At 35.8% G+C, this 27,944-nt stretch overlaps 1 protein-coding gene across 1 annotated transcript in view; it reads right to left on the bottom strand.

Annotated features, from left to right (window-relative positions):
- LOC113501410 (breast cancer anti-estrogen resistance protein 1) overlaps positions 1–27,944 on the bottom strand; it is a gene marked incomplete in the record, with an annotated part of 57,183 nt that overhangs the window by 3,352 nt on the left and 25,887 nt on the right. The window contains 1 exon segment of the mRNA XM_026882541.1: positions 1,023–1,163. Within this exon segment, the coding sequence (XP_026738342.1) occupies positions 1,023–1,163 (141 nt within the window).

The raw sequence follows: 27,944 nt of genomic DNA, 5'->3' as shown, positions 1-27,944 counted from the left end.
TACAAAATTACCTACGTATTGGTACAGGAAATAATGAGCGTAATATGCGTAAATCATGAAATACACAGATCCATTTATGAATGGATCTTATTTCACGCGTACGTAGGAACGTATGGAAGTAGGTTTTATCCTCAAACACACTTTAGGATTGTTAAATTGATTTCTAAATAGGAACCACAGAGTTCGGTGCTCCTAATGGTCACACCTTGAGGTGATAAACATAAGTCTGTTTTTCACATTTGTATTAACTGGGAAACGTGACCCGCTCATTGTTACCAGTACTTGATAACTAGAGTCGTCTGAAATCGTGGGACAAGCTTAGAAATTTCGAAAATGCTGTCTAATATAATTGGAGATCTTCGACCTCAAATCAAATACAATAAAGCTCATCCTTATGTGCAACTAATAATAAGAAGTTTCAAAATAGTTTTTGATGACGTCATTTTATATTTCTGAAGATTTTAATACCTCTTAAATAACTTAAGTTTAAGTTGTGGAAGTGAAGCCACTCTATGCGTAGTACGCGTTCTCGTTTTCCCATCAAAACAGTATTACTTTATAGTATAGAGTTTATACATAATTATACCATATTTGATGGTACAGTTCACCGACTGACAACCTTTCAAATCTATTTGCATGCAACCTACCATCAGAAAACTCCATGCACGTCACTATTACGTCATTTCATACTTCTGAATATTGTCTGATGGTCCCTAAATGGGTGACCATCTTTGTCATGGCGAGTTACTCCGTGTTTCGGAAGGCACAATAAATTGTGGATCCCGGTTGTTATTTATACACCTTTAGCAGTCGTTACAGGTAGTCAGAGGCTTAAAAATCTGACGACCAAGGGGTATCGTGTTGCCCAGGTAACTGGGTTGAAGAGGTCAGATAGGCAGTCGCTCCATGTAAAACACTGGTACTTAGCTGAATCCGGTTAGACTGGAAGCCGACCCCAACGTAGTTGGGAAAATGCTAGGCCGATGACGATGATGTCACTTTGACGTAGTAAAGTCAGTTACCTGTCTGCCCCTCAGGGAGCACAGCCACCAGCCCTCACTGCCTCCAGTATTCTGCTCCAGTACGGTGAGCAAATCACCACGACGGAATGCCAGCTCGTCGGGCGACTCCGCTATATTGTCATATAATGCTCGCGCCATACACTGCAACAATGATAAATAGGATTTAAGTATCACGCAAGCTTACACAAAGTCTTGAAGGTTTAAAATTTAGTGATCTGTGAGTAAATATCAAGTTCTTAGGTGACAACCACTTTCAAAAAGTAAGGTATTTTGTGTAAATATAGGTATTTTTCTTCGTGTCAATTTTAGGTAGAGTCAATATAGTAACGATTTTAAAATGCCTGGAAAACGGTCTACCTGAAATAAAAGCTTTTGATTTTGAAGCCACAAAAAAGATACATAGAGTGCAAAAACAAATAATTATTCGCAAATAGTCCTTTTTTACTGTCAATAATATGTACTAATGTCAATAATATCGTAACCGTAACAGAGACACTATGTAAGTGCCCAAACTTCAGAAAGTTCATAGTGTTTGTAGCTAAAAAATAATAAAAGTGAAACGTATAATATACCCTGCTTACTTTTCTACTTCAGACTGACTTAAAAGAGTACGTAAGAAATGGAAACTTGAAACTTTTATGACTGGACTCAACTTAGTAGGTACCTACCTACAGTTTTCCGCCGGAGCTTTCAAATTAAAACTTCGTACATTTATTATGTTTTAAGTATGGAGCGAACAAATAAATACTTTTACTTTACTGCTCGTGTAATAAAGATTAAAACGATTAAGTCTAAACAAACTTTTGTATTGTGTGCTTATACACTGTCAAATAAGCATGTTTACTCCTTAAGGTAAAAAGGGAGATAGCATCATAAACTTTCGTTTTAAACGAATTAAAATCGAACTAGGATTAACTTATACGCCTACATAACATAGCCAACGTCATACCTAAAATAGTCTAACCCATAAATATATAAATCCGAAACAGCAGCACATCAAGTCACCATAATTTTCATATTAACATTCGACGCCCGCCCACGCGTCGTCGGCCATTATATGCGCAAGCGCAGCTGCAACGGGCGCGTCCTAAATCAGCCGATATTGACGGATTGCATTGTGCAAGCGACTGTGGGCGACAGTGAGGCAGGCCATGTCCGTTTCCGATCAACGCAATCATTTATGCAATATGATAAGGGGTCACACAATGCGTTGCGAACTTATTGTGACTTTAATTATATTTATTACGTATTTGGCCTTTGATTTTTTTCGCTAATGTTCGATGATTTTTATTTATCTTTTGTTTTAATTGTTTACGCACACGTATCTTAACATGTATTCTCTTGTGTTAGATTAATTTGTAAAATATTAGCTTCTTCCAACTTGGCACCATTAAGGCAATCGAAAAAAAATCCTATAGGGACTTTTTTATCTTTAACTTGTAGTGTTTAAGGACGCCTGTATATTCCACAAAATTAAGAACACAATGAACACAATCTGCCTCATTAAATAATAAATAAAAAATAAAAAAATATTTAATTCACTAGACATTATTTTTGAACATAAATTATATTTTATAATCGAAAATACCAAACATAGGTTAGGTACCTATGTTATGTATGGTCAAAAATATTGTTATTAAAAAAAACTTAAAAATGCGCGAAAGTTAAAAACTAAATTTACCGGATTAGTCCAAATGGCTGTGATTTTCCTAACTTCAATATATCTTCTGCACCGGCACATGTTTATATTTTTAAGTATTTAGTTTAACACAAATAAAAATTAATAACTGTCAACAGAAACGTATTTCTCGTTTAGTATTAATCACTTCACAATCACTCGCACATGTATTCGCTACGACGACTCAAACTGTTATGATCGAAATAATACTCATTGAAAACAAGCTAAATATAAATATTTGTATTGAATTTATTAGAACTGTGCTCATGAATCAGGCGGACTACGTCATAGTGTTGACACGATGCAATGACCCTATGTCTTTAATTTAAAGGCCCTCATATTACGTTATCTCCAATTTTAAACTCGTTCGGGTAAAATTATTATTTTTTTGGCTTTCTTCTAAGGTTCAAAAGGTGTTTTGCTTTTAGCTAGAAAACTTGTAAACGCATAAGAAGACATCTTCAATGTTAAAACATTAAAAGCTTAGGTGCATTTTTGGCAGTAAAGGCGATTATTATGGCTCTTCTAAAAACTGACATAATTTTCATCAGATTAGGTAGTACTTGAGGAGTCGCGGGGCCCTCGGTACCTGAAAAGTTTCGTAACTGCTCTTTTTGAAAATTTATAGTACCTATACATAGTAATATTGCCATTGAATATATATTCCTTAATTTTATCCCTAATCCTTCTCCCTAATCATGTCTGAGTCATTACGACATGACGAGCGGATATAATATACTTTATCATCTTAATACATTTGGATTAAGATTTCCACCATTTAAAGTCTATGGATTTTTTCAATTTTAAACTTACGTCGATATTTATGTAAATGTGTTATTAATTAATAATTATTTATATATAAAGTACATTTATGGTTTAATGACATTATTAATTAAGTGTGCTTCATCTATTATTATCTCATTAAAAGGAGTGAATCATTTAAATTTATATAACAGTAACATAAGGTTTTCATTATAAGGGGTTCATTTTTAGAGTTAAACATGTTTCGATCCAAGTACTCTTCCCTATTTATTAATCTAGATAGACTGAAAAGTTACGTATCCGTCTTTGCGTAAGAGTATGCATTTCAATTTATGTTATACATTTCATTGCTGAAAAAAATCAAACTTTTACTTACGCAATTTCTCACATTATACATGTGAGTGATGCTTCGAAATCAACATCGTATTAACGACATATTTGACAATCTAGGGAAATACTTTCTATGACAATTAACAACTATTTGTGGTTAAACCGATGCTCACGTAATACACTTCTGAACTTTGTAATGCTAAGGAACTAGGTATATGTATGTATTCTACAGACTGCAAATCAAAATGATAAATTTATGACAATCGTTCATCTTGACGCCGCAGTCTAGAGTCGACGCGACGACGCGACACTTAGATATTTTAAATTATTTATTATTTATTACGTCATTACTGATAAAGTTATATAAATAAACGCCAGTATATTTAAGGGTTCCAGAAAATTCATAATTCAAACAAAGTTAAGAAATTTTATGATAATTTGAATAGAATTCAGAGTAGAGACGCGAGTCTTTCTTAAAATAACATTTTTCTTCAAGTATTTTAAACGCGATACCGTTGTTCTTCAATGCCTATTTTTCAAAGATAACAAGCCGAAATCGAATAAATGATTGAATACTCGAATATCAATTGACAACTCAAAGTTAACTTTCTCTACATTTTTTAATTAACCGCCGAAATTGATCAATGGATGACAAAGATGCTGTAAAACCGGATACCATGAATCATGACGCGTCGATTCGCGGAACTTGGCATTGTGCGCGGGCGCATAGTACGTACCTAGCTTACCTACAGATGCACAATAACGCACGTAACCCGTAAGGGCCGACCGAGGTCGATGAGGTCATTGGCTCGACCTTTTAATACATGGACCCGAAGCCAATCAATGAATTCTTATAATTATTTATTTCCTCAACTCTTACCTTCTACGGACCTACTACCACTACTTTAAGTAAGGTTGATGTTGAAGTGAAGGCGAGACAGCTTGCTATGTCGGGTAGAGCGCTGTCTTGCTTCCACCACTGCAGTTTTGCTTTAAGACTTGGTGGTAGACCCACAAGGACATTTAATTAATAATGCGGAGCTTTAATTTAATTCAATATTTATTCTCTAGTCTAAAGTTTCTCATAATAAAAGCAGTCAATTTTAATATTAATGGTACAGTTGCTCTACTTTTATTAATATCGCTAGAACTAATAAAAGTGCCGCCAAAGCTTTTATGATTCTCATTTGCTTAAGAGTTTGATAAGTTGGATAAAGACCACTTTTAAGGTATACAACTCACAAATAATATGTTGTACTTACCTAAAAATAACGTTAAGTATTCATGACATTATTTATACTTAGTTCAAAATCCCTTCGAGTTTATTTTTGTTTCCTACAAGTTTCACAGAATAACAATTTACAAAAACACAACAGGTCATGTTTATTAAAGAATCGAATTAAAAAAAAAAGTATTAACTAGAGATGCGCCGAATAGTGGTTTTACCGAATAACCGAATGCCGAATACTATTCGGTTTAAAGTTTACCGAACCGAATATTCGGCCGAACTATTCGGTTAAATTTTTTTTTGCCTTACTCGCTGCCCGCAAGATTAGACATTTTAAAAAATGTTATTTTTTAAGTGTTAACTGTTTAGTTTCAGAAATAAATATTACTAGCTTTTCGCCCGCGGCTTCGCCCGTGTCGAGGACGGTTATATCACGTTTCCAAGAGAACTCTTCAAAAGTCCGGGATAAAAACTATCCTATGTTCTTTCTCAAGGTCAACTCTATCTCTGTACCAAATTTCAATAAAATCAGTTCAGTGGTTTAGACGTGAAAGCGTAACAGACAGACAGACAGAGTTACTTTCGCATTTATAATATTAGTAGGGATTATTATCTTGCCCTATGGTTGAAATATTTTTTTTAAATAAATATTGACTAGAAAGTTGTAAGTAAAATGTTGTTGTTTAAGAAAGAAACATGTTGATTTTTGGTTAAAAATTAACACTGAGTTAAAGTTTATTTGCTTTTATTTTATTATCTTAATTCAACATTTTTTTCATGGTATTCCGTAGACTTAAAATAGAATAAGTTATATCTTTTAGTTCTACATCGGGTAATGTGGCGGAGAAAAAAAGAACCGAATATATTCGGCACCAAACCGAATAATTCGGCCGAATACGAATAGTGAAAAAATTGCCGAATACGCCGAATACCGAATACCGAATAGTTATTCGGCGCATCTCTAGTATTAACCAATGGCGCCGTAAGCAAACCGCTGAACCGCAGACAGAATGACAAGTTCTTTAAAATAGTGTTGTTATTATTTGTGGAATAAACCGAATTGTGTTTAATGAAATGCTATTAGTATCAATCCAATTAACATGAATCATAAAAGTTGAACATTTTGTTCATTGAAAAGGTCATTTCATTGGAACTAATAATTAACCTGTTCTCTTTTTTATTACCTGTAGTTAAAATGGTTGTAAATAGGAATGACATACCGAGTATTACCGAGTTGTTGTATAAATAATGTACAATATTTTTAGGTCGAAAAAAAATACCTTTTTAAAAGAAAAACTGTACCGCCAAAACTATAAGATGACAGTTGACAGATAAAGGTCATTGACTTCAACAGTATGAATTGCACAGATAAAAAAATCAACACATTTTACATACCGAATTACGCAGATGCAATTGCGTAGGGGAAGCGTTGACATTTCTTCCCTTGTTAAATGTTCACAGATGCAGTATAGAACTGGCACGTGCCTCTAATATTGTGAAATCAACCGTATGGCTGCTCTCTCAGTCGAGTAGACCTAGCCATGTGATAGTGGGTCGAAAATCAATGAGTAGCAGGGACTGAATGGCGGGGCTCGGGGCGGCGACCTACGAAGGTCGCTCCCGTAGTACGCGAAGGGTTAACACGCATGCGCCGACGGCACAAAAAGTGCATTCTTATATGATAGTACCGTGTCTTATAGTTTTTTTAAGACTTTTCATGTTTTCCATAGTTTCTTCTGTCTTAAAATTTTAATTGCATTAAAATACAGACACAATAGGTCAAAATTTGTACGTTATAGAAAATTTTGTGAGGATGGTTCATACTTTACTGAACAATATAAAGATTTACTGAAGCCTATTTATTGGAACTATATCGATCCTACTATTTTCGGATAAAACCGAAGTTCTTGAAATCTTGAACTGAAGCGCCAGCGCGTGGGGTCTCGAGTTGCAAAGTTGCGAATTTTAAGTAATTATTAAAATAAAGCAGCAAAAATCTCTCATTTTTTCAAAAGTTATGAAATTCCATGTTTCCAAGTATCCTATGACTTGCCTATATATTATAATGCCTGTCATTAAGTCAAGACTAATTTCTTACGTAATAATTTATATCAATAACGATACGATCGAATAACGACAAACGAACGCAGTTAGTGCGCAAAACTTTTTAGTAATTTAACTTTCAACATCCGAGCAAGATTTCTATCTCTACAGTAGTAAGGTCTACGGGACCAACACCAACACACCACCACACGACTACAGACCAAGTGGTGGGAGCGAGACAAAACTCTAGATAAATAGATTGCCGTCTCTCTTTCACACTGGCAACAGTTTTACTTAAGGAGGTTATAGTAGGCCCCAGGAAGCAAGTTATCCAATCATAATAGTATTTTCCTCAGTCGTCTTAATCGCACGTTATTGCCTTCGTCTGGCGCCAAGCGAGTCGCCTGCGTATAGACGAGACTTATATTAATTAATTAAATAGTTTTCATTCATCAACAGCCGCGGTAATAAGCAGTCTCTTATTAGTCAATAAGTAGGAAACAAGAAACTATGTGTTAAATACGTTTGTAAATTGCCGTTCTAGAAATCATGTCGTTTTAATTTCAGCTAGAGCCTTTAATGGCCTTTCAGAATGCGAAATGTATCACCTTAATAAAATTTGATTAAAAAAAGTTAATAAAGAGTTTAGTTTCAGTATTCCTCTGTGCATTTATCTAAATAATAACAACCTTTAGAGCCTTTTAAGATTATATTAAAAACGTTTAACTAATAACTTATCCTACCTCAGTGATTTAAGCAACCCAATTATAAATACTTTCCCTTATTTTCTTTCGTTGGAAATACAACGTGCATGGTTGTATTTCCCACAAATATTTTTCCTTCTTTCAGTTTAGTCAGGTTAAAGAATGGCCATTCAAGTCTTACATTCATCTTTAAAAGTTCCGACGGTAGATGTCATACAAAAAGCTCAACGTTGCAACGTGAAAAATTGCACGACTGTAACAAATATGGGAACACGGTCGTAAGGAAAAGTTTGCCACTTCGCCACTGCCAAGACTTCACGTAAACGGGAAGAACAAGGAAGGACTTATAAAATACATGTTCGCGAACGTTAGTACTTATTTACTTTTCTAAAGTTTTGTAGCGTTTAATATGGTGTGTGTTGTTGCATGTCAGAAATTGTATACGAATTAAATTATTTTTATTCAAAATTTGTTTTTATAGCATTAAATTTATCGATAAAGTAGTGTGTTTAATCTGCGGTTTTTGTAAACATCAGCTATCCACATTGAAGATAGTGTATTTTTAGATTAGCATTTTTTATGGTACTATCCCGATGTGTGATACTATACATGTCTGTCATCGCAACTCCTGTAAGCCAGGACCTATACCTAATGATACAAACGAAAACCACTGATTCACTTAACCTGAAACAATACAATTACCTTTAGCGCAATTTATAAGATTCCCAAGACTGTTTGATCAACAGAAAATTGTCAGTTTTAGAATAAGATCTTAAAATATTTAGTATAAATTTTTAAAAGGCTAAGTATCCCAAGCCGCGTTGGTTTTCGTAGATAAAAAAGCGTAACCACTCGAGCTTCCATTTACATAAGTATGTTCGCAAGAAATAGAGTAGATCGCAATCAGCGTCGCAGATAAGTCGAGATGCGTTTATAGTAGACACATAAGTGGCCGCGCCTGCGTTTTCGAATCCGACACGATAATCGCTCCAGATAACTGCAAACGTATGCAAAAGACAAACAACTTTTTATTTATTTTACTTTACTGATTAATTGTTTGATACGATCTAATAAAAGAAAAGTAAGTTTATACAAAATAGGCGTTCAATTTATACTAGGTTGGTATTTCCTTTTCTTACATATTTATATATATATATATATAGCACAATATATTGCCTGGTACGGTCAATGACTTTTTAAAGATAAAACTGAAACACTGATGTATTATCCTCAGACCAGGGGTCTACCATCACATCATAAAGTAAAAGTCTTGAAGTCGTAGAAAAGAGACATCACCATACACTACAAAATGCGCTGTCCCCCTTCCACACACCAGCTCTGTTCAACAGGGTGATTGTACACCTTAAGTAATTCTATCTTGAATAAAAGAACAAGGTAGTATTGTTCAAAGAAAAATTAATTACAAACAACGTATGGTAATTAAGATATGGTGAGGTATCCGTGAGAAAGACGGCGTGGGCGGTGCTAGTGATGTCGGCAGTCGATAACGTCGATACAAACGTTCTAGTGTTGATATTCCCAGCGGTAACATTTGACATGTTATCGATATGTGACACGGGACATGAGTAAATATTGTTCGGTTACAAGTGTACTGACCACATGCAAACACCGCGAGATGTGTGCGCATTCAATATTACTATGAATTATGTTGGGTAATTCATTGTTCGTATTGACGTATTGGTCAGTTATGTAAACGTTTTAGATAGGACCTTCTTGCGTTGGACTTTTTGGATTCTCAAAAGAGTCTCTTTAGAATTTAATGGAACTGAAAATTTAGATGCAACCTACAAAACGATATGGAACTATTAAATCGACTTATTTATGTTAGTAATAGCGAGAAGTTGAGATGTATGACTTCGATCAAGCTATTTTCTGCAAGTAGAACGATTAAATACTTCAAAGAAGGAAATACTTAAAAGTGTTTAAGATTTTTTCCTTTTTATTTAATTTATATCTAATGGCTTGGTAAGTCTCTGATTTAAATGCCAGATATAATTATTTCCTAATTATTCTACATGTATTTTCTACATCCAGTAATAGTGTTTATATGCTAATTAACATAATAAATTCATGGATAATATTGTTTTTATAACTTCCAATGATCATTAAATCCGACTCGTATGGTAATCAGAGATGAAGATGACCATAAATATCTATTTACAAGTGACGTTACTTTCACGTCATCGGCTATTGAAATTATACGATTGTCTATTCTATGCATATCTCAGTACGAGGTCTTCATACTCATATAGTATTCATAATTTTATGATATACCCGTCGCTGGTTGGTTTCATGTATATTTTCATTTGTTTATCTCATACCTTAGACTAGACAATATATAACACATATATTTCTCACACGCTATCGCAACGCTGGTTGTATTGTTCCAAATGTATTGAACTGACAAATCCATTTCACATAATAAAAAAACACCATGTATTGTAAGTAGCATTTTTTTTCTAGTCTAAAGCGAAAAAACATTGTCAACAAATTTTTCTATTTATAAAAAAATAAACGCAATCGTCCGCGGCGAAGATACAAACAAAGCTACAGCATGGTCTTAAGTATTGATTGAATATAAAAAATGCAAAACAAATGCAATCTAACGTATTTATCTTGTGAATTGAATAACATCACCGCAGGAGGAGAACGCGCAACCATTCGAGGGGCGAATTGAAAAGAATCCTCTCGTGAAGGGCGAGGGTGACTGAGGGACGAGAGATGCAATTTTACACTGCATTTTATAGAAACTCAGACGACGAAGAATAGAACCGACTTTTTACTTTCCTTTTACCACAGCTACAATTCTTCAACGGCGATAAAACACGCCCCAATCAAAAGAACATACTTACAAAATGTAACAAAAACGCTGACATCTCTTTCAATCAAAAATCGTTTAAAAACTTTTAATGGCGTCCTCATTTTCCCAATTATGCATGTGAAGTTACTACTCCACAGTTGACACTTGTGGCTCGTGTCGCAATCACGGAGATTTGGCAGACACCCAAACGACACATTCGTGCCGACTCACCCGGACAATACCCGGTCAACCTACTTGCTAGACGTGCCCCGTATATAAACGTATTTCTGTAAATCTACGATATATATTAACCAAAACATCGACTTCCAATCCATTATTAACCTAATAATCTTAAATTAAATCATCGTTTCGTAAAGGGCGCGTCGTTAACCAATAGCTTAATTATAATTTTAATTGCTACCACCTTCGTATTTAACATAAAATCAAATGACTATTTAAACCAACAAAATATGGCAAAACAGATTTTAATTACATATTCTACTTTGAACCTACTCGTCCTAGTTTCATTATCTAAGATTTGGAAAACGGATATTATATCCCGCTCATGTTGTAGAAGCAAGGAGTTGCTACTCAATAACCAAGTTGATTTGTCGTCAAACAGCACCCTGGTTATTACAGTTACTTTGAAGACGCCTATGAATCGTGATTGGCGGGACTTTGAGTTGTAATAAATTAATGTAACGAGTCAACGTCGAAACAGTTTGTGCCGACACTGGAGCACTCTAGCTCTCGAGCCAACTTCAAACAAATTCGTCTGATGCCAGTTGTGCCCTCGTCTCGAGAGCACTGGCTCTGATTAAACTCGGTACACCTACTAACGCTTAAAGTTATCGTATCGCTGTTGTGGAAAAGAGACGCCACTCTACACTGTAGTGCGCTGTCACACTTCCACGATCAACTGTATTACTTCGAGAGGTGCCGGTAGGCCCCCAGCTCGCACAGTCGCGTACGACTCGCTTTATTTGCTCGCTGTTTCATTAAAATACTCGATATTATTTTAAACAGCTGTGGAAATGTTCGTGACTTTTTCATTCAGAATTTTTCACGACGTTTACCTAAAGTTATTCAGCGTCTGCAGTTGTTTTATTACCATTCTAATAGGGTTCAATTTTACGTTAAGAAAACAATAGAATGTCAGCTAGTTTATCTTATCAAATACATATTATTATCAATGAGTGTTTTAACACAAAGTACATAATAGAGCTAATGTATTCAATGTCCATCAATGATATCAGTTTGCACCATGTAAACCATATTTCTTCTTCTTAACACAAAATATTTCTGATCTACATTTTTTAATTTAAGAAGCTTCTTCACCTTTTAATAAACTTGTGTCAGGCCTCCGAAACGTCACATGGCAATTAACTAAAACATTTATATTCATTAGAATGACAGACTTTAGTACAGTATGATGGAGATTCATAACTTAGCTTTATAAGTGCTGTTCCATAATAACATTTTAATCTAGATTAATGTGACGTACAGCATAAATTTGGCGTAAGTGCGGCGGCCATGGTTTTAGATTATGCATTAGACGGCAAACACCAAATGCAAGCCAGTGTTTCTCAATCATAATCGTAAAACACACAGGGAAATGTAGCTTCTTAGAAATAAATAATGTTTTTTTTTTAATGAGGTGTATCTTAATTAATCTTTAATCAAATGAAGGAGGTTTTATACTTCTCTTTACTTTTTATTCATTTCGTCGTTTCACCGCACAGCTTTCGAAATATACTTACGGCGCGGCGGCGTAAAATATTAAGTTTATGATAATTAATATTTATGATAGGTACATATAAATATAAATAACCAATAAGTTAAGTACTTGCAGTAAACAAGTTAACACTTTACAGTCTTCTTCCTAAAATTACTTTCTAACTCGTGTCAGAAAAAAATTTCGCGATCATGTTTAGAAAGTTAGCAACAAACGATTTATAAAATAGCTCGTTAACATTATACAAACGTATAAAATACAGTTTCTAGTGAGTCATAAAATATCTTGTTAGTCATTGTCATGCAGATTTATGTAATTTATAATTATTCATGTATGTGAGAAACAGAAACACAATAACATTGTTAATACTGTTGCATAAGATTTATTGATCAATTTCATAACGACGGATCAACTTTCATAATAACATTAAAACTATTTTTGATATTGACTTATAAAGTGATGCCTATAGCTGTTGACCGCATCCTATAATTAAGCCTATTTCATCATTATTAGCTCTCCAAAAGGAATGTTATTACTACAATCATTTATACTAATTTAGTCCCTATTTTCAAACATGAATGTTGTGGTGGCGTTGCGGCTTTATGCATGGAATTGCATGCACCAGGTGCTTCGATCCCAACGTAGGAAAAGTACCAACGTGAGATCTAAAGTTTCAAATAGGTATTAGAATTTGAAATCACCAACCCTCAGCGAGCTAGCGAGGCGATCAATGCTAAAACCTTCCTTATAACAGGGCTTTGCCCACCAGTAGTGGACACATACAGCAAGCATACAGTCTGGCATTATACATTAAAAATATTTTTAAATAAATTAAAAAAAATCCTATTGCTCATGTGGAAAGAAGACGCTGCTTTAAGCCATATAATGCCTCCTCTCACTTCCACAACTAGAAGTGCATTCTTATCAGACGTATATAACCAAAAAGTTATCAAGAGCTTTCGTTAGTCTGTGCTAATCAATGGACAAAGTGATTCAACGACAAAACTTATCTCTGTACAAAGCTGTTCTGTCTCCATCTTCCCAAGTCAATAAAGTTTGGCGACCGCTGGCCACAGTCGGTAAATGTCTCCCCCGGGAGAAGACTCCGTCTCAACATTATTACCTCGCTTGGATCCTGATAATAACTTTTAGGAATATCATCAGTATTTATGTAATGCATTCAACATAAACTTGCAATGTTGAAATGGCTAGACAGTAAATATTGTTTAGATTACCCATAAAATCTTAGATTTGTAGGCGAATGTACAGTAGATAATCTCACGGTAATTATTGATATGTAATTTAACTGTTTAGTTATAATATTTGATAATTAAGATTTATGATCTCAACGTATTTGGTATTTTAAATTAATTTAATTATTATCAAGTGTAATTAAAAATTATTGGTAATTCTGTTCTAAATATCAAATGATGTAGTTTATGTAGGAATGGAGTCAAAATGTTTTCTGTTCTCTGTTAAAATATTAACTAGTATTTAAGTAGAAACACTTGGACAGATTGTGAAGTTATTGGAAGCATGTCAAGTCATTGAACGGTGCTCCCTTGGCAAGCTGTCTCCCGGTGGGATGAAAGACTTTGGCACCCTTCGCATTTTTTTTAACAGACGACCGATGTTGAGCTCTCATTACTGTACCATTTCCCTCCCTCGGGATACCAACAATAATGTATAGGGCTAGATATGATGGTTTGTTACATGCCATCGCACTTTTTCTTCGGATTTTCAGAGCCATTCGCCGATGTTTTGGGACATAAATCTGCAGAAGTATCAACAAAATCGTGCTCCGTATCTCAAGCACGTCGTTACACCATACAGGTCCCTACTTACGAATACTACCCACCTCACATTATTCCATCTCACCAAGCGCTGACGTAGTTAGATTACTTTCTTTTGTTTTACAAGTCCTTGATCTTTCCGATCCGTAACACAAAGGTGAGCTCCAATTACATTTTGTTGCTCACTCACTGCCTCTAATGAGCCAAAGTTACTAGAAAAAGTTTTAAGTAGGTGCGGTATTCAAGGAGTTAGAAAAGTCTTATACCTTTTTGTATTATTAAGTTAGTTCTTAGATTCCCTTCTATAATTAAGAAGACAAAAGAAAACTAACAAACTTGTGTACTACAATACTGAACTTTGACCATTTATCAATGTTACTTTATACAGTCTAAACCAATTCGGGGTAATTGTCTCACAAATTGTTTTATTTGGAGCAGAAAGGTAGGTACGTAGACTGACGTAAGCTTAGAACAAGAAACGAGTTCATTGCAAATTGCAATAGTCATAGGGCGCACATAAAATACCCATATTCAAAGGTCCAGCTACTTAATTAAAGGTTACGACTTGTATCATAATAGGTAAACACATATCGTAGCTTGTGTATATTGATAGTAGATTGTAATCGTTTGTGTGGGAATACAGCTACTTAGTGAGATCAATCGAAGCGATAACCTATCGACGAGATGTTCGGGTGTTCAACAAGCAAAACGGACGAGTGACGTTTTGATGAATGTGCTGTCGACTCGTCGCTCCCGTGTACACATCAACGACTTAGTTCTAGCATGTACTTGTGTTTGTTCTTGCCGACACGACAGTTGCCACACAGGCGACTACACCACCGATCAACGTTGATTTTGAGTAATGACAAAGGAGGAACGAAATTAAACGGTCGCATCATTTGTTTACAATAATTGGGCAATCTGTTATCCTGCGATGCTAATGATTGTTGCGTGCCCAAACTCTTCGGAACTGTAACGAAAATATATGCCGCTATTATTGTATCGTTCTACAATATGTTTATTAACAAGCGCACTGTAGTGCAGAGGATGCTCAGAGTGATATTGCTCTCATCAATACGTCCTCCATTTCCTATTGAGGTCGAAATTGGATAGAGTTCCTTCGACGTCGATTTAATATAACTTGTGCGCTTGTTAGGCCAATAAAACTGCTGTTATTGGTACGAAATAACACAATTTACTGGCTTTTGAACGGCTCGAATGTTGAAAATTGTTCAAATAAATAGTATTTGTGACTTATATTGTGTAGGTAGATGGTAGATATCAAAACTGGGCAGTTAATGGACGTTAAGATAAAAATCTGATTCTGTAAGAACATTATTATGAAATGTTTTGTAGGTGCGGAATATAACGTTAATTTACTATAATGAAAAGATTAATTACTTTATGTAAAAACGGACATTATTACTAAGGCTTCAGTCCTTCCGTCTGTCCGCCCAAAAATTGATTTTTCACAGATTATAATATATTTCTGTTGCCGCTATGACCACTGATATTGCCAACCTTAGGGGTGAAGCAACATTGCTTACAACTGTCACAAATTTTAAGGGTGTCCAATTTTTTGAAACTTAGTATCGAGTCGCACTTGACCAATTTCTTTCCTACAACGAGTGACAGCAAACAACAACTCAGGTAGTTTTTAATGCCAAGTACTTCTTAGACGTCAAAAATATGTCATTTTCAATTTGCATAGCCGTAGCAAGTATGATCATTTTCCTGGTCTTGCATCATTGCTGTAAATTCTATCTATTAACCACGGAAAAACATAACATAACGCACTGTCAACGTAATGTACGAATTACATTCAATCGTCCCTAAACTGTCGTTAAAGCTAAAAGCGTGAATATAAAGACTAGGGTTGTCAGACGATCAATCGCGAAATCTAATATCCGGGACATTTGCTGTGCACGTTTTCTGACGCGGACAACTTTTGCTCGACTTTTTGGAGAAACAAAAGAACACTGTTAACTGCCGTTTTGATGGTAAGCTTACGAATTTGATTTCCGTTTTAATTCCATTTAAGTGAAGACTTTGTATAGCAGTCATTTAGAGAGAGTAATTAGATTAGGAGGAAATGCATGTCTAAAAATTAGCGCTAGGATCCTAGTACGCACAACATAAGTTAAATCGTTTCTTGGGTACCAGAATTCAATACAAAAACCAACTATTGTAAGGTACTATCATATATACAAATGGGTCCTACAAAAAAAAACAACTTCACTTGATATAAATAAATCCCAACCACACGTGGTGTATCAAATTCTTGCCACATAATGTTTTTCAGGATAGTGCAACGTGTCGTGCACTTAAGGGCTGTAAGAACGTAAGACGATTACTCAGGACGTGCTGTAGTCCTCGTATGTCTTATCTATATTTCGCAGGCTTATCTATTTCGGGGTGACAGCCCTGCATCAGACAGAGGAGACCAGAAGGGCCGGGGGGCTGACATCGACGTCGCTCTCATCGTAACGTGACAGCGACAGCCACTCCAATCTGCGATACGCACTCGAGAGCGACGCGACGCACTCATACTCTCACTTACACACACTCATACGTACCTACACTCACACACTCAACAACACGTGGAAGTATCGCTAAACACTGTCATGCAAAAAATTCGCAATCGTTTTCATATTTTTTGCTTGAAAATGGAACGCTTTCGCAATTTTACGTGTTCTATGCACGTCATATACGAATATGTTGGAAGCGCTCTTATTGAATAACATTTAAATGGCTTTGAATTTTGATTATCTATCGTAAAGTATTGATAAAGCAAGTTAGTCATAATAGCAGTTGTTTTGAAACAATGCATCAAAGTATAGGTACAATGATGACGAAGGCAATCAGTTACACTTTAGTATAAAGGTAAGTAGGTAAAACAGAACGCGAACTAAAATACTCGATTAGTCACAATACGATAAAAACCTACCCACTGATAAAATGCAGGCAATCGCTTATTCAAATCTTTAAATCGAGACAAAGAATACATTTATGCACGTAGTTCGTTAGCTTTTGAGTTAAGTTAGTAGAGCGTTACAATAGCTAGGTCGTTTCTTTCGTGTTTCAATATTTAATATTTGTACCTAACCTTCCTGTCATAAAGTGTTTCTACATATAAAAAAATGGATATGAAATTAAAATTCAGCTTCATTAACAAATCACTAAACATTTACTAATCATATGCTTCTACAATAAGGTATCAAAAATATGCTTATAGATAGCGTATAGGATAAATAGGAATACCTACGTTTATACCATGGCCAGCTAGTACCGAGAAACGATACAGATATGAATAAAACCTGTATTCAAAAAGCGCATAAATTCCATCCACTAAAGCAAAAACCGCCGAGAGATCGGCTAATCGACTCTTTCGGCTGTAAATAGAGATTAAATATCACTTCGCCGGCTCTCCGCCGATCCCCTTTTAAAATGGTTTGAAGATGAAAGGGGACCGAGTAGGGGAAGAAATCGCCTAAGTATCTGCAATCATTTTGAACGCGATCGATTCTGATACTCCAGACTACGTCAAAGATATTAATATCCCCAAAGTACCTGAGTAACTGTTTAGCATTTTGTAAGATTGCACGATAATTGCACGTTAGATTCATACATCTTTGACAGTCTTTACAGGTACACATGGTTGGGAACATAGTTGGGAAAAGGCTAGGGCTAGGGATTAACGAAAATCAATAGAAAACCTTAGTAATACCACATGTATTATCAAAATGAAAAGTCATTTCCGTACGTTTACGCGTTAGACTTTACGGATTTTTTTAAGTTATTTGGTTCGAGGCTGGTGTGTTTATTTACTCTTTTTTCCTTATGAATTCCTTAACCGATTTTGATTTGTTGAGTATCGTTCGAATTCTCGCTTCAACCAGAAGAATGGTTGTCTGTTTACCAAATTAAATACTGACCAAAACTCCTTTTTTTTAAGTCGATAAAAACGTGTAGTCGCTTCATGAAGACATTTTTAAATTTCCGGAAGGTTGAGTGAATATAGTGAGTGATTGAAAGGTATGGTAGGTTAATGGTGTACTAATTTTCGATTAAACTATCCATCTATATCTGGTTGTTAGGTGTATTTAATATGTGATTTATCTCACAAAGTTTGTAGCTTCAAATAATCGCACCAAGTCTCTGTCTTTAAAAGAAGGTAACCTAGATCATATATCGGACAAAATTGTGATTGAATCTCAGTAGGTCAGTGTCGAATCATCGATCTGTTATCTCGTACTGTAAATATTATTGAATCTGATTTTGATAGTTCGATGCATCATGTTCAAACATACCGAGATGATTTTACATGTTAAAGCTCGCATGAAGGCGGTTTCGGACGCATTGTAGAGTCTTACTAATTAGGTTCTATCAACCTTAAGACCTTGTTATCGATACACAGCTGCACAGAAACTAACGAGTACCTCAAACTCTATAAATAGGTAATTTATACAATGCTTCTGTTCAATGCGCGCGTTACGATATCGATAAAATATTGGTGAATACCTCACAGACAGTTTATGGCGTGTTCCTTAACAAAATGTATCGATAAAGCTTCCCCAGTGCTGTATAGGAAGTGGTATTGTGTACGGAATGTGTTGCAACGACGTGCACCGCACATATTAATATTTTACACGCTATTGTTTCGCCTTATGTTGTCCGACAAATTGTTTAACGCGATTTACATTTGACCGTTGACCGCGACCGAAAACATGCGGGTTGTCAGATGTAGTTTAGCGGTATCGATCAATTTATTTATATTAGGATACAAAGATTGATTGTACAGTTTACTCAACAACTAATTTATAAGAAATTATACAAAAATAATGCATTAAGTTCGCGAATACTTGCCGCTACTTGACTCTACAAATCCTAATCAATATTAAGTCATTCAGATCTTTCCTTATACAATAACCATAAACCTACTATTTAACTTTTTTATTTAGAAATTTCAATTACAAAATTTGCCAAAAAGCAGAATAAAACGACAACCAAAACGTTCGAAAATAAGTCAATCACTCGTACGCATATATCTTTACCCAGCGGCCTTTATCCATAAAAACACTACCCTAATGGAACGAAATAACGTAATAAACGCGAATGTAATCACAATTTTCCCAGTCACAGAGGGGTCGCATGTGTTCATTCAGAGTCAGCGTAATCTCGCCCGGCTTACCCGGGACACGCCGACCGCCCGATTGATGGCAGACTTACCCGATCCACTGTATAAAAATACCCTAACAACCGTGTCATATAGGGGTACATGTGTTGTATCGTTATAATTGGGTGCTTGATGCCTATCGCCAAATCTGAGATCATAACGGTTGGTTGGCTGTGATGTAAATGGACTTGTTCCTTTTGTAACCAGGATGTCGTTGCCGCATTGCCAATTGTAAACTCTACAATTTTTAAATGATCCCTGAGAAGAAATGTCCAATGCCATTGTCTTTTGTCTTACTTCTTTCCTTGCCTTGTTAACGTTGCGTTCATTATGCGCAGACCTTTCGTGTCTTTCTTTGATTTATAACTGAAGTCGCCCAATTAATTAAAGCATAGTTTTTATTTCACACAGCTTGTGAAAATAAGATAAAAAGACGCCTGTTCTCAATGTGACATTTATCTCGCTCGCTGAAAGGGAAGTGAAAATAGATTTTTTTGTGTTATTTTTCTCTTCTGATTAATTTCGCCGCGGGTATTCCGAGCTTCATTACTCTTAAGTCTGATATTTTTTGGTCTTTACTGAAGATCCTTGTTAACAAAAACTTGGAATGAATAACTTGGGGGCAAAAAAGCCATAACAATTACCAGTGATTTTGCAGAAAAATAAAAGATTGGGGAGGCGAACATTTAGATTATCAAATCTACATCAACAAATATTTGGCAGTCAAAGTCTTCTGTGCTAGAATTTTTTATGTTTCAGAAACCCCTTGACATACCAGTATTAAATTCCGAATTGCAAGCTAATCTTTACAAAATAGTATAATTTATTGGTACAAATAGACCACAATGTCTCTAGCATGTTTATAAACACACGATGACTACAAGAAGCAGAACGAAGGAAAACTTAGACTATTCTAGACATGAGGGTTACTGACCATATTAAATCTCCAGTCAGTAAAGCAGATACGAGTCTGAGAAAAATGTTGTATAATTTTATACAGGAATGTCTCTTGAATATCTAGTTCGAGTTCCATGGACTTATGTAGAAATTAACCTTGTGTGGCTTAAACTAGTTCAATAAAATGCTTGCGTAATTTTGAGTCATCTTATGATAACTTAATATAACACTACAAAACTTTAACACAACGCCATCTAGTTTCATGCTAAGCAAAACTTGAATAGGATGAAATAGAATCTTTGTCTTAATATATTATGTGTACAGTTTTAGGTATGATTAATATGCAATTCCAGAACCTTTAACACTTTGTCATCATTAAAGTACTTGACAACTGAAAAACATACTTATGTATTTCCAAAAACAAACATGTGTCTTGGGAGCGAATCGAACCCACGACTAGCTTAGCAGTCAGGGCCTCTAACAACTAGACCAACAGGCCAATTCATTTAATAGTTATGTCGTAACAAGGTACTGGGACTACAACCACCACATCAAGTCGTTGACCAAGTGAGACGACGCTATACAAGGTGTAGAGCTTCTTCTCTTTCTATGACAAAGTTCTTCAAGAGTTGATTAGCGACCTTTATGTAGTTTATTTTTAGTATCTAGTGAATGAATGGCAATAACGACGTGGTTACATAAATATGAATTTGTAAACATAACAAGGAATTCCAAAGACGTCTAAACAATTTGTGAGAATAATATTATCCGCTTATGTACAGGATGGTTGTTTTTGTTGAAGATAATTACTTCCCTTTTTTATCTATTAACTTTTTCAAATTTATTATAGCTGATCTGGTGATCTTCGTTTTGCCGGGCAGTCTGTACAATCCGGGGACGCCATCGAAAGTCACGGAAAGCCACCAAACTCATTCAAATCTGTCTAGCATTTTAGGAGTTCAGTGACATACACACGTAGCTAAAGATAAATTAATTACTGATGCCTGATATAGTACAGTAGGTTGGCCATCGTTTTTTCTGTTCAATTACTTGAATTTGAATAACAGATTATGTTTCATTTTTAGCAGAAACTGTTTAAGTCTTAGTTGTTTACATAATATGAATACTAAATAGGGAAATTCCCGAATAAACACTTTTGCACATTAATTAAGGTAAATTTATTTTGTAATTATTTCCAATCATTAAAATGCAAGTAAACAAGGAACCATGATAATTCTGCGACATATAAGTAATACTCTATACAAGTGACAAATATTGTTTTCTTGTTTATTTACTTCAGAGGAAAACCACAGCTGTGTATTTGTACCTATTTCATCCTAAACTGTGAATGACATTAGTACCTAAACCATTACGTATAACCTATCCTAGAGCATTTTCAATGTCAACAGGAAAGTCTTTTGAAATAAGCACGTCAATACACCAATACTTTCGCAAGAAAATCAAAAGAAATATTTATTTAAGTAAAACTATTTATAATTTTATAACAAGGATTAACGAGGATTAGGATACTGGTTCCCGTGGGATCAATTTCAAATGACTAGGAAAAAGTTAAAATTCTGTCAATACAAATGTAAATTTTAAACTTCAAAGCTAACTGAACAAATATCAAACCATTAAAACAAGGCTCGTTCACCATTTGTAATAGCAATTACCAGACTATATACGAAGGTAAACGATAAGAGGTCTGCAATTGTATAACACCAACAAATACTGATAAAAACGATAGATATTATACAATACAAATACAGGATAAATTATACAACTATGTACCACGATAATATATCTATGTTCAAAACGGTCTGAACGCGTCCGACGCCCCAGTAATAAGATACAGCGAACACTTGGCGCGTTATCTGTTATCGATTACATTCAATGCCAGATACTGCTAAAACAATAAAACTTTATACGATTCATCTGCCTATTTGCGACGCAAAATGATTTATGTGTCCTTACAATCGTAGAGATCGCGCCGCAAACGAGGGAGAAGTCGAATCGAACGTAAATACAAATTGATGTTAAAAGACGATATGTATGTAAAAATATCGAAGTGTACGACCATGAAACAACAGCCAACACGACCCTATCCTCATCCGCGTGACAAATAAGGCCGGGTAGGTGCGCCAGGCGTGAGCGGTGAGTCAACGTCCTCACTGCTACAGAAACGTTTTTAACTTAAATTACTTAAAGCGGTAAATCACCAAGAGTGCCTCGAAAACAAGCCAATTCAAAATAGAACATGCAGAAATTCCCCCCAAGAATTGCAAGGACCAGCTAGTTCAATAGCATGATGGAAATAGACCTAACGGCAGTCTGACGCAGAAGTTAACACCGTCATTGATGCATACAGATCCTGTTACTAAAATAGGACGAATTGCGAGAGCGAGGCGACGACGCGCTAAGTGGGCTGCAAATATGAGATAATAGTAATGGGGAAACACGCTAAGTTCAACTCTATAGACAAAGGATTGTTATTCGAGTGTCAGGACATGGCAGGCGCCGTCAGAGATAGACGCGCACCCGGCGACCTTGCGCGTGCGTCGTTTGGCGCGTCGACGACGATGTGCGTAAGAGAAATAGTCCAACGACTTGCGATACAAGGCATACTAAGATACGCGGCGCCCGCGCCGGCGCCGGCCGCCGTGAGCCGCCGCGACCGCTAGCCACCATACCGACATGTTAAACACGCCATTGTATGCCAAAAAAATACAAACTCACGTTAAAAAGTAAACAAATACCCAATTAAAGTGTCCATGCATTATACAGGAACATACGCGAGGCGAAGAGATAAACTGTTCTGTCGTAACTTACTTTAAAAGAATACGTGACTACATATTTTTGTGACTTCGTAGCTATTTTAATAAAACGGTGATAAACGCAAGACGAGGGACATAAGCTAAGATTACAATTCTGATACAAATCCGCTCAGTAAACAATAAAGCCTAATCGATTTTGAATTAAATGTTGAGAAGTTTAACTCAACCGTGCCAGCTTTGGAACAAGGTACATATTTACATGGTGGGGGGTGCGAAACAATCTCAGATCGAGACACCTGCAAGCGCTTTAATCCCTAGACGCAGGATTATTTTTAACCCCCAGCTCCTTCAGAGGGATACTTAGTTAATACCGCTGACAAGATACGTTGACTAGATTATAACACAATCTAGGCACGGATCTAGCGTACCGAGACGCCTGCGTACACCATTTTATTTTAGAAAGTACGTAAGCAATGTGAATTTATTTTCTCTTGATACTATGCATAATCTTGCCATGCTTTTAACTAATACATAATTACATACAATAACCGATCAGGTAATGCATGAGAATAAATTGTAAGTTGCAATATTCAAACAATTAGCAATTAGTGATTGCGAATCGGTGAGTCTTGAGATGAGATTATTTAACAAAAAATCGTTAAAGTGAAACGAATCTGTGAATATTACATGCAAGGTTATTGAATATGACGTAATGTGTCCTATGCAATCGGTTACTGGCGGTAGATCATCTCATACCTATAACCTACAGTAAGACAGCAACCTCTTTTGAAGAAACCTCTTTAGCAAGCCCAGTCTAGATTCGTTCTACAGTAGTTACTTAAAAAGATCATAAGTAATAACATAGATCAATTATCGAAGTTCAAGTCAAGAAACAATATAGATTTATTAAACGAGACGATGTAAATACCCATTTGGTATTTGTCATTGTCAGTAAACTAATTCCAGTGTTAACCCAACGTAATGAACCTAAGTTGGTACAACAAATTAAACAAGACGTAAACCACGATTATATTTAGACTGAAAATTATGACAAACATTTTGAGGTTTCTACACAAACACTGTTATGAAACAAAACATTGTAAAGGGTACGAAAACAAAAGGGTATAAACCTCATTGTGCGAAGTTTCTCAACTTGCGTGGTATTACAAAAATAATTATAATCAAACACGAAATTACGGCTCGTTCGCAGACGTACAGTGAAATCTGGAACGGTAATTAAAAGCGTGAAGTATTCTCGTTCAGAGGTTCAGTAAATGCAGCCGAGCATCGCTGAGTCAACACAGCGAGCGGCTTGGATAGCGTCGCGTCGCGCGTCGCTCGGAGAAATGCTCCAAGATTTATACACAGCGCGTGAGAGTCCGACTTCGACTCTCGCTTGGCTGCCGCGTGAAAACTTAATGCTGAGAAGTACTAAAACTTGTTCGTGTCCTCGGATGGTGAGCACTTTAACTAGAGTGTTTCGAACTAACACGTTTTAAGTCCTCTCATAGCTATAATTCTTCTTTATACCACGTACGGACATCAACATTAGGTAGCTAAGTAGTTATAAACATACATACTTGAACAGAAAATCCGCTTAAAAATAAGCAAAAATTTTGCCTAGCAAAAACAAAGGCATTATATAGGCGAGGGTAACAAAAAAGGGCGTCCATTGAAGCATGTGCACTGCAAAATTAGCTCGTAGGAAAACAATTGGGGAATACACCCGGAGGATGTGTATATTATGCTTTATGCAAATTAGTATTCCGGAAATTAAAAAGGGAGTATTGTTCGTTGATTTTCGTCTGAAGGCTAAAACCGGGAACTGTCCGGACCGCTTACGTAACCGCGCCGGCATTCACACTAATGAGTTCGGAAATCTCCGTCAACCGATCGCTGGACGATTAGTGGGCCACGCGCAATGACTGTAAACTTTAGCTTAGAGACTAATCACTATATGTTGACTATAAATCATGTATTCGAGAGGAAAGAGGGTGGGGCGCCATTAAGTGTTTCTAAGTTTCAGCCATAACTCATTGCTTTCTCCGCTGAGAGTGTGCATTAAAATATTAACCCTTTCTAATGTTGAACAAGGGGACAACGGTGTCGATAATTAAGTTAAATTTATAACGTGGTGAGGGGTTGAGGGCGAGGCAGGTCCACGGTATGGCGCCCGGGCGCTGGGCGGTAACGAGATGAGCGGTCACGCGCGAGTGCCCGCCGCAGATACCGCCCTGCGAAACAAATTACAACACTCCCTGATGTTTACTCACTTTTCACAAACATTAATACATGTCTACATTCAAGCCTCATTTTCATAATAGCCATTAAGAGGTACTAACATATATTTCAACGTTTATTGCAACTTTCCTTCCGTTAAGAAAATATTGATCGTAAACAAAAGCAAAAACTAGGTACTGGTCATTGAATGTTCTCATACTAATAAAAATTATAACCACATAAAGAAGCTAATATTACTGATAGAAAATAGAGACATAGAAATAAATATTCTAGCTACTTTACAAGTAATTATTTAAATAAGCATTACATGTCCTGCATAATATATTTCGCGATTGCCATCTATGTTCTATTTTCTCAAAATATCCAGAAAATGAGCAAGACCCAAATCTGTTTGATCTGTTTCATTCTAAGTACAAACTCGTGTAGCAAACATAAAATGTTTCCGTCGGAAGGGTTAACGCAAGGATATTATACATGTGCGCGCTCCGCAAATAAATAAAAAGCTCCGTTCGACGCAATCACTGTTATTGACATGGGGTCGAGAAAGCCGAGCACCGCTCAACTTTATTTTCTTTTCCCACATTCTGTAACAATGGGTGGAACAGGCTGGACGTTAGCTAGACGCATTCTCCTGCAGATACACAGGTACACGATAAATGATTACGTGATAATGATGTCCTATTCAACCCTCCTGACAAAGAAGGCACAACGTAAAACAAAGTGCAAATACACTTCACAATAAGGGGAAAATACTTGTATAGTAGAGCGATGCCAATCGATTAGATTATTTGATTCACGCATGTCAGTCATACGCCTTTATTCGAAGAAATGTTTGTGTAGTTTATCATTGGTAAGATTATGAATATGCATCGACTTCGCTTGAACAATAACAGACAATCAAAGAGAAGGAATAAATCTGATACTAGAGCACTTGCTCAAGTTACAGGACAAAGAAAGATCTTTATATCCGTCTCTGCTCAAGACGCCTTGATCTCAGAAACATATCCGTACAGAAAAAGTCCAGTTCTCTATAACACGTTTTTATATCTCCTAATGTTTATTTACTCGAAACACCGACATTCAGGAAGGTTCTTGACCAAACGTAACTCTCAACTAAGCTTAAAATCGAGTGATGTTAAACAGAGTTGCGTTAAGTTAAATAAATGATAGTTGATCGTCCGATAGTGCCGCAGTTAAACGCCAATAAAATAAGTAAACTGTGGACGGAGATACGATTAAACAGAGCTATTTAGATAGAGGCGGGAGCTTCCTGAAAATTAAAGTTTTATCCGACGAACTGTGGTTTTAACCGAATGCGCTTTTGACTTCTCAAACAGCTGAATGAAGTTACTGCTCAACGAAAGTTGCGAATATTTTTAATGGTGCTTTTACTTTTCGTAGTAACAAATTTGAACAACGATTCTCGTCGCTCGACCTCTAAAATGTTACAATCAATGAACTAACACCAAAGACGAGACTGGTTTTCTCCTTGATTGGAGATTAAAATCTACAATATCGGTGCGAAATAATACAATGTCTTCAATTAGAAATGATGGCAAAAAACAGCACTTGAGTAGAAATTGCCAACTTTTACTTGATAGATAATAAGTAGGTTCGAAAAGTTATTTTGCAAAGTATTACACACGTTATACAAGAGCAAACGTTCGCTGTTTATTTACTTTTCTGAGTTAAAATAAAGTTCATTAAGTATTCGAAACAAAACTGTACGATAGTGAGTGTGAGGAATAACAAATGAACGTGAATATTTCCCATATGCGGTGTGTGCAATAAACACGTGTTCACAAAGACGTCATGGAGCCGGCTTCGTGCTTTTATTGCACTGCTTTAGATTCCAACATGTGGAGATGTCAAAGTATAAACATTGTCGGCTCCGAGAGAAATATCCTTCCGGACGCGGCCAGTATTTGTTGAGTTAAATAGAAGCTAACTTACTCACATAAGTGAATATATGACTTGCTCTTTTTATATTTTACCACCAAATAAAATCGCTTTATAATGCTTTTATTAGGTTGTCGGTTGTTCGAAATACCTCGTTTTGTTGTTCCGTGTTCAATGTTTCACGGTTCTGTCAATACGGTCCGTGTTTGTGCTTCTTCCATGTTGATTTATAGCAGAAAGTGCTATTTATGTAATAGGGTTGCCTTTACCACGAAAACGTTCGTTTAAAACTTTTTCGACCTATGAATAAGTCCGTATATCTAATACCTACTTTATTTTTCTACCATCACTTTCTACTACGTATTCCGTTGATTTATTTAATGTCAATAGCAATTAGTAAATCTTGTGTCATTCCGAGTTGATTCGTGTATTTAAAATCTTTTCAAATATTACTTTGCGGTTTTTTTAGTCATTATTAAACTCCCACGCCGATGACCAATGAATCACGAGGATACGGTACAAGCTGAGAGCTCGATAATTAATGTTTTAGATCCGTCCGGTAATCGAGACATTCATAGTTGGTTTTATTTATTTTTAATTAATATACGGCTATGTCTAGTTTTTTCTGTGTCGCTATTTTTATGATTAACGGCAAGTAATTTCACATGTTAATACATTTCTAAAATAAGAATTAATGATGGAGATAGTTCATATTTATTTTGCACTACATTTGAACTAAAAAAATCGTATTTGCAAATCGCGAAACGGGCATTTTTTTCTCATTGAATAGCTTGACGATTGCATTTTGCTGTCGAGATAACCTTAAAAAAATCATAGCTCT

The sequence above is a fragment of the Trichoplusia ni genome, chromosome 15 (assembly GCF_003590095.1).
Source record: "Trichoplusia ni isolate ovarian cell line Hi5 chromosome 15, tn1, whole genome shotgun sequence".
Taxonomy (NCBI): domain Eukaryota; kingdom Metazoa; phylum Arthropoda; class Insecta; order Lepidoptera; family Noctuidae; genus Trichoplusia; species Trichoplusia ni.
This window is presented reverse-complemented; position numbering and strand designations above follow the sequence as displayed.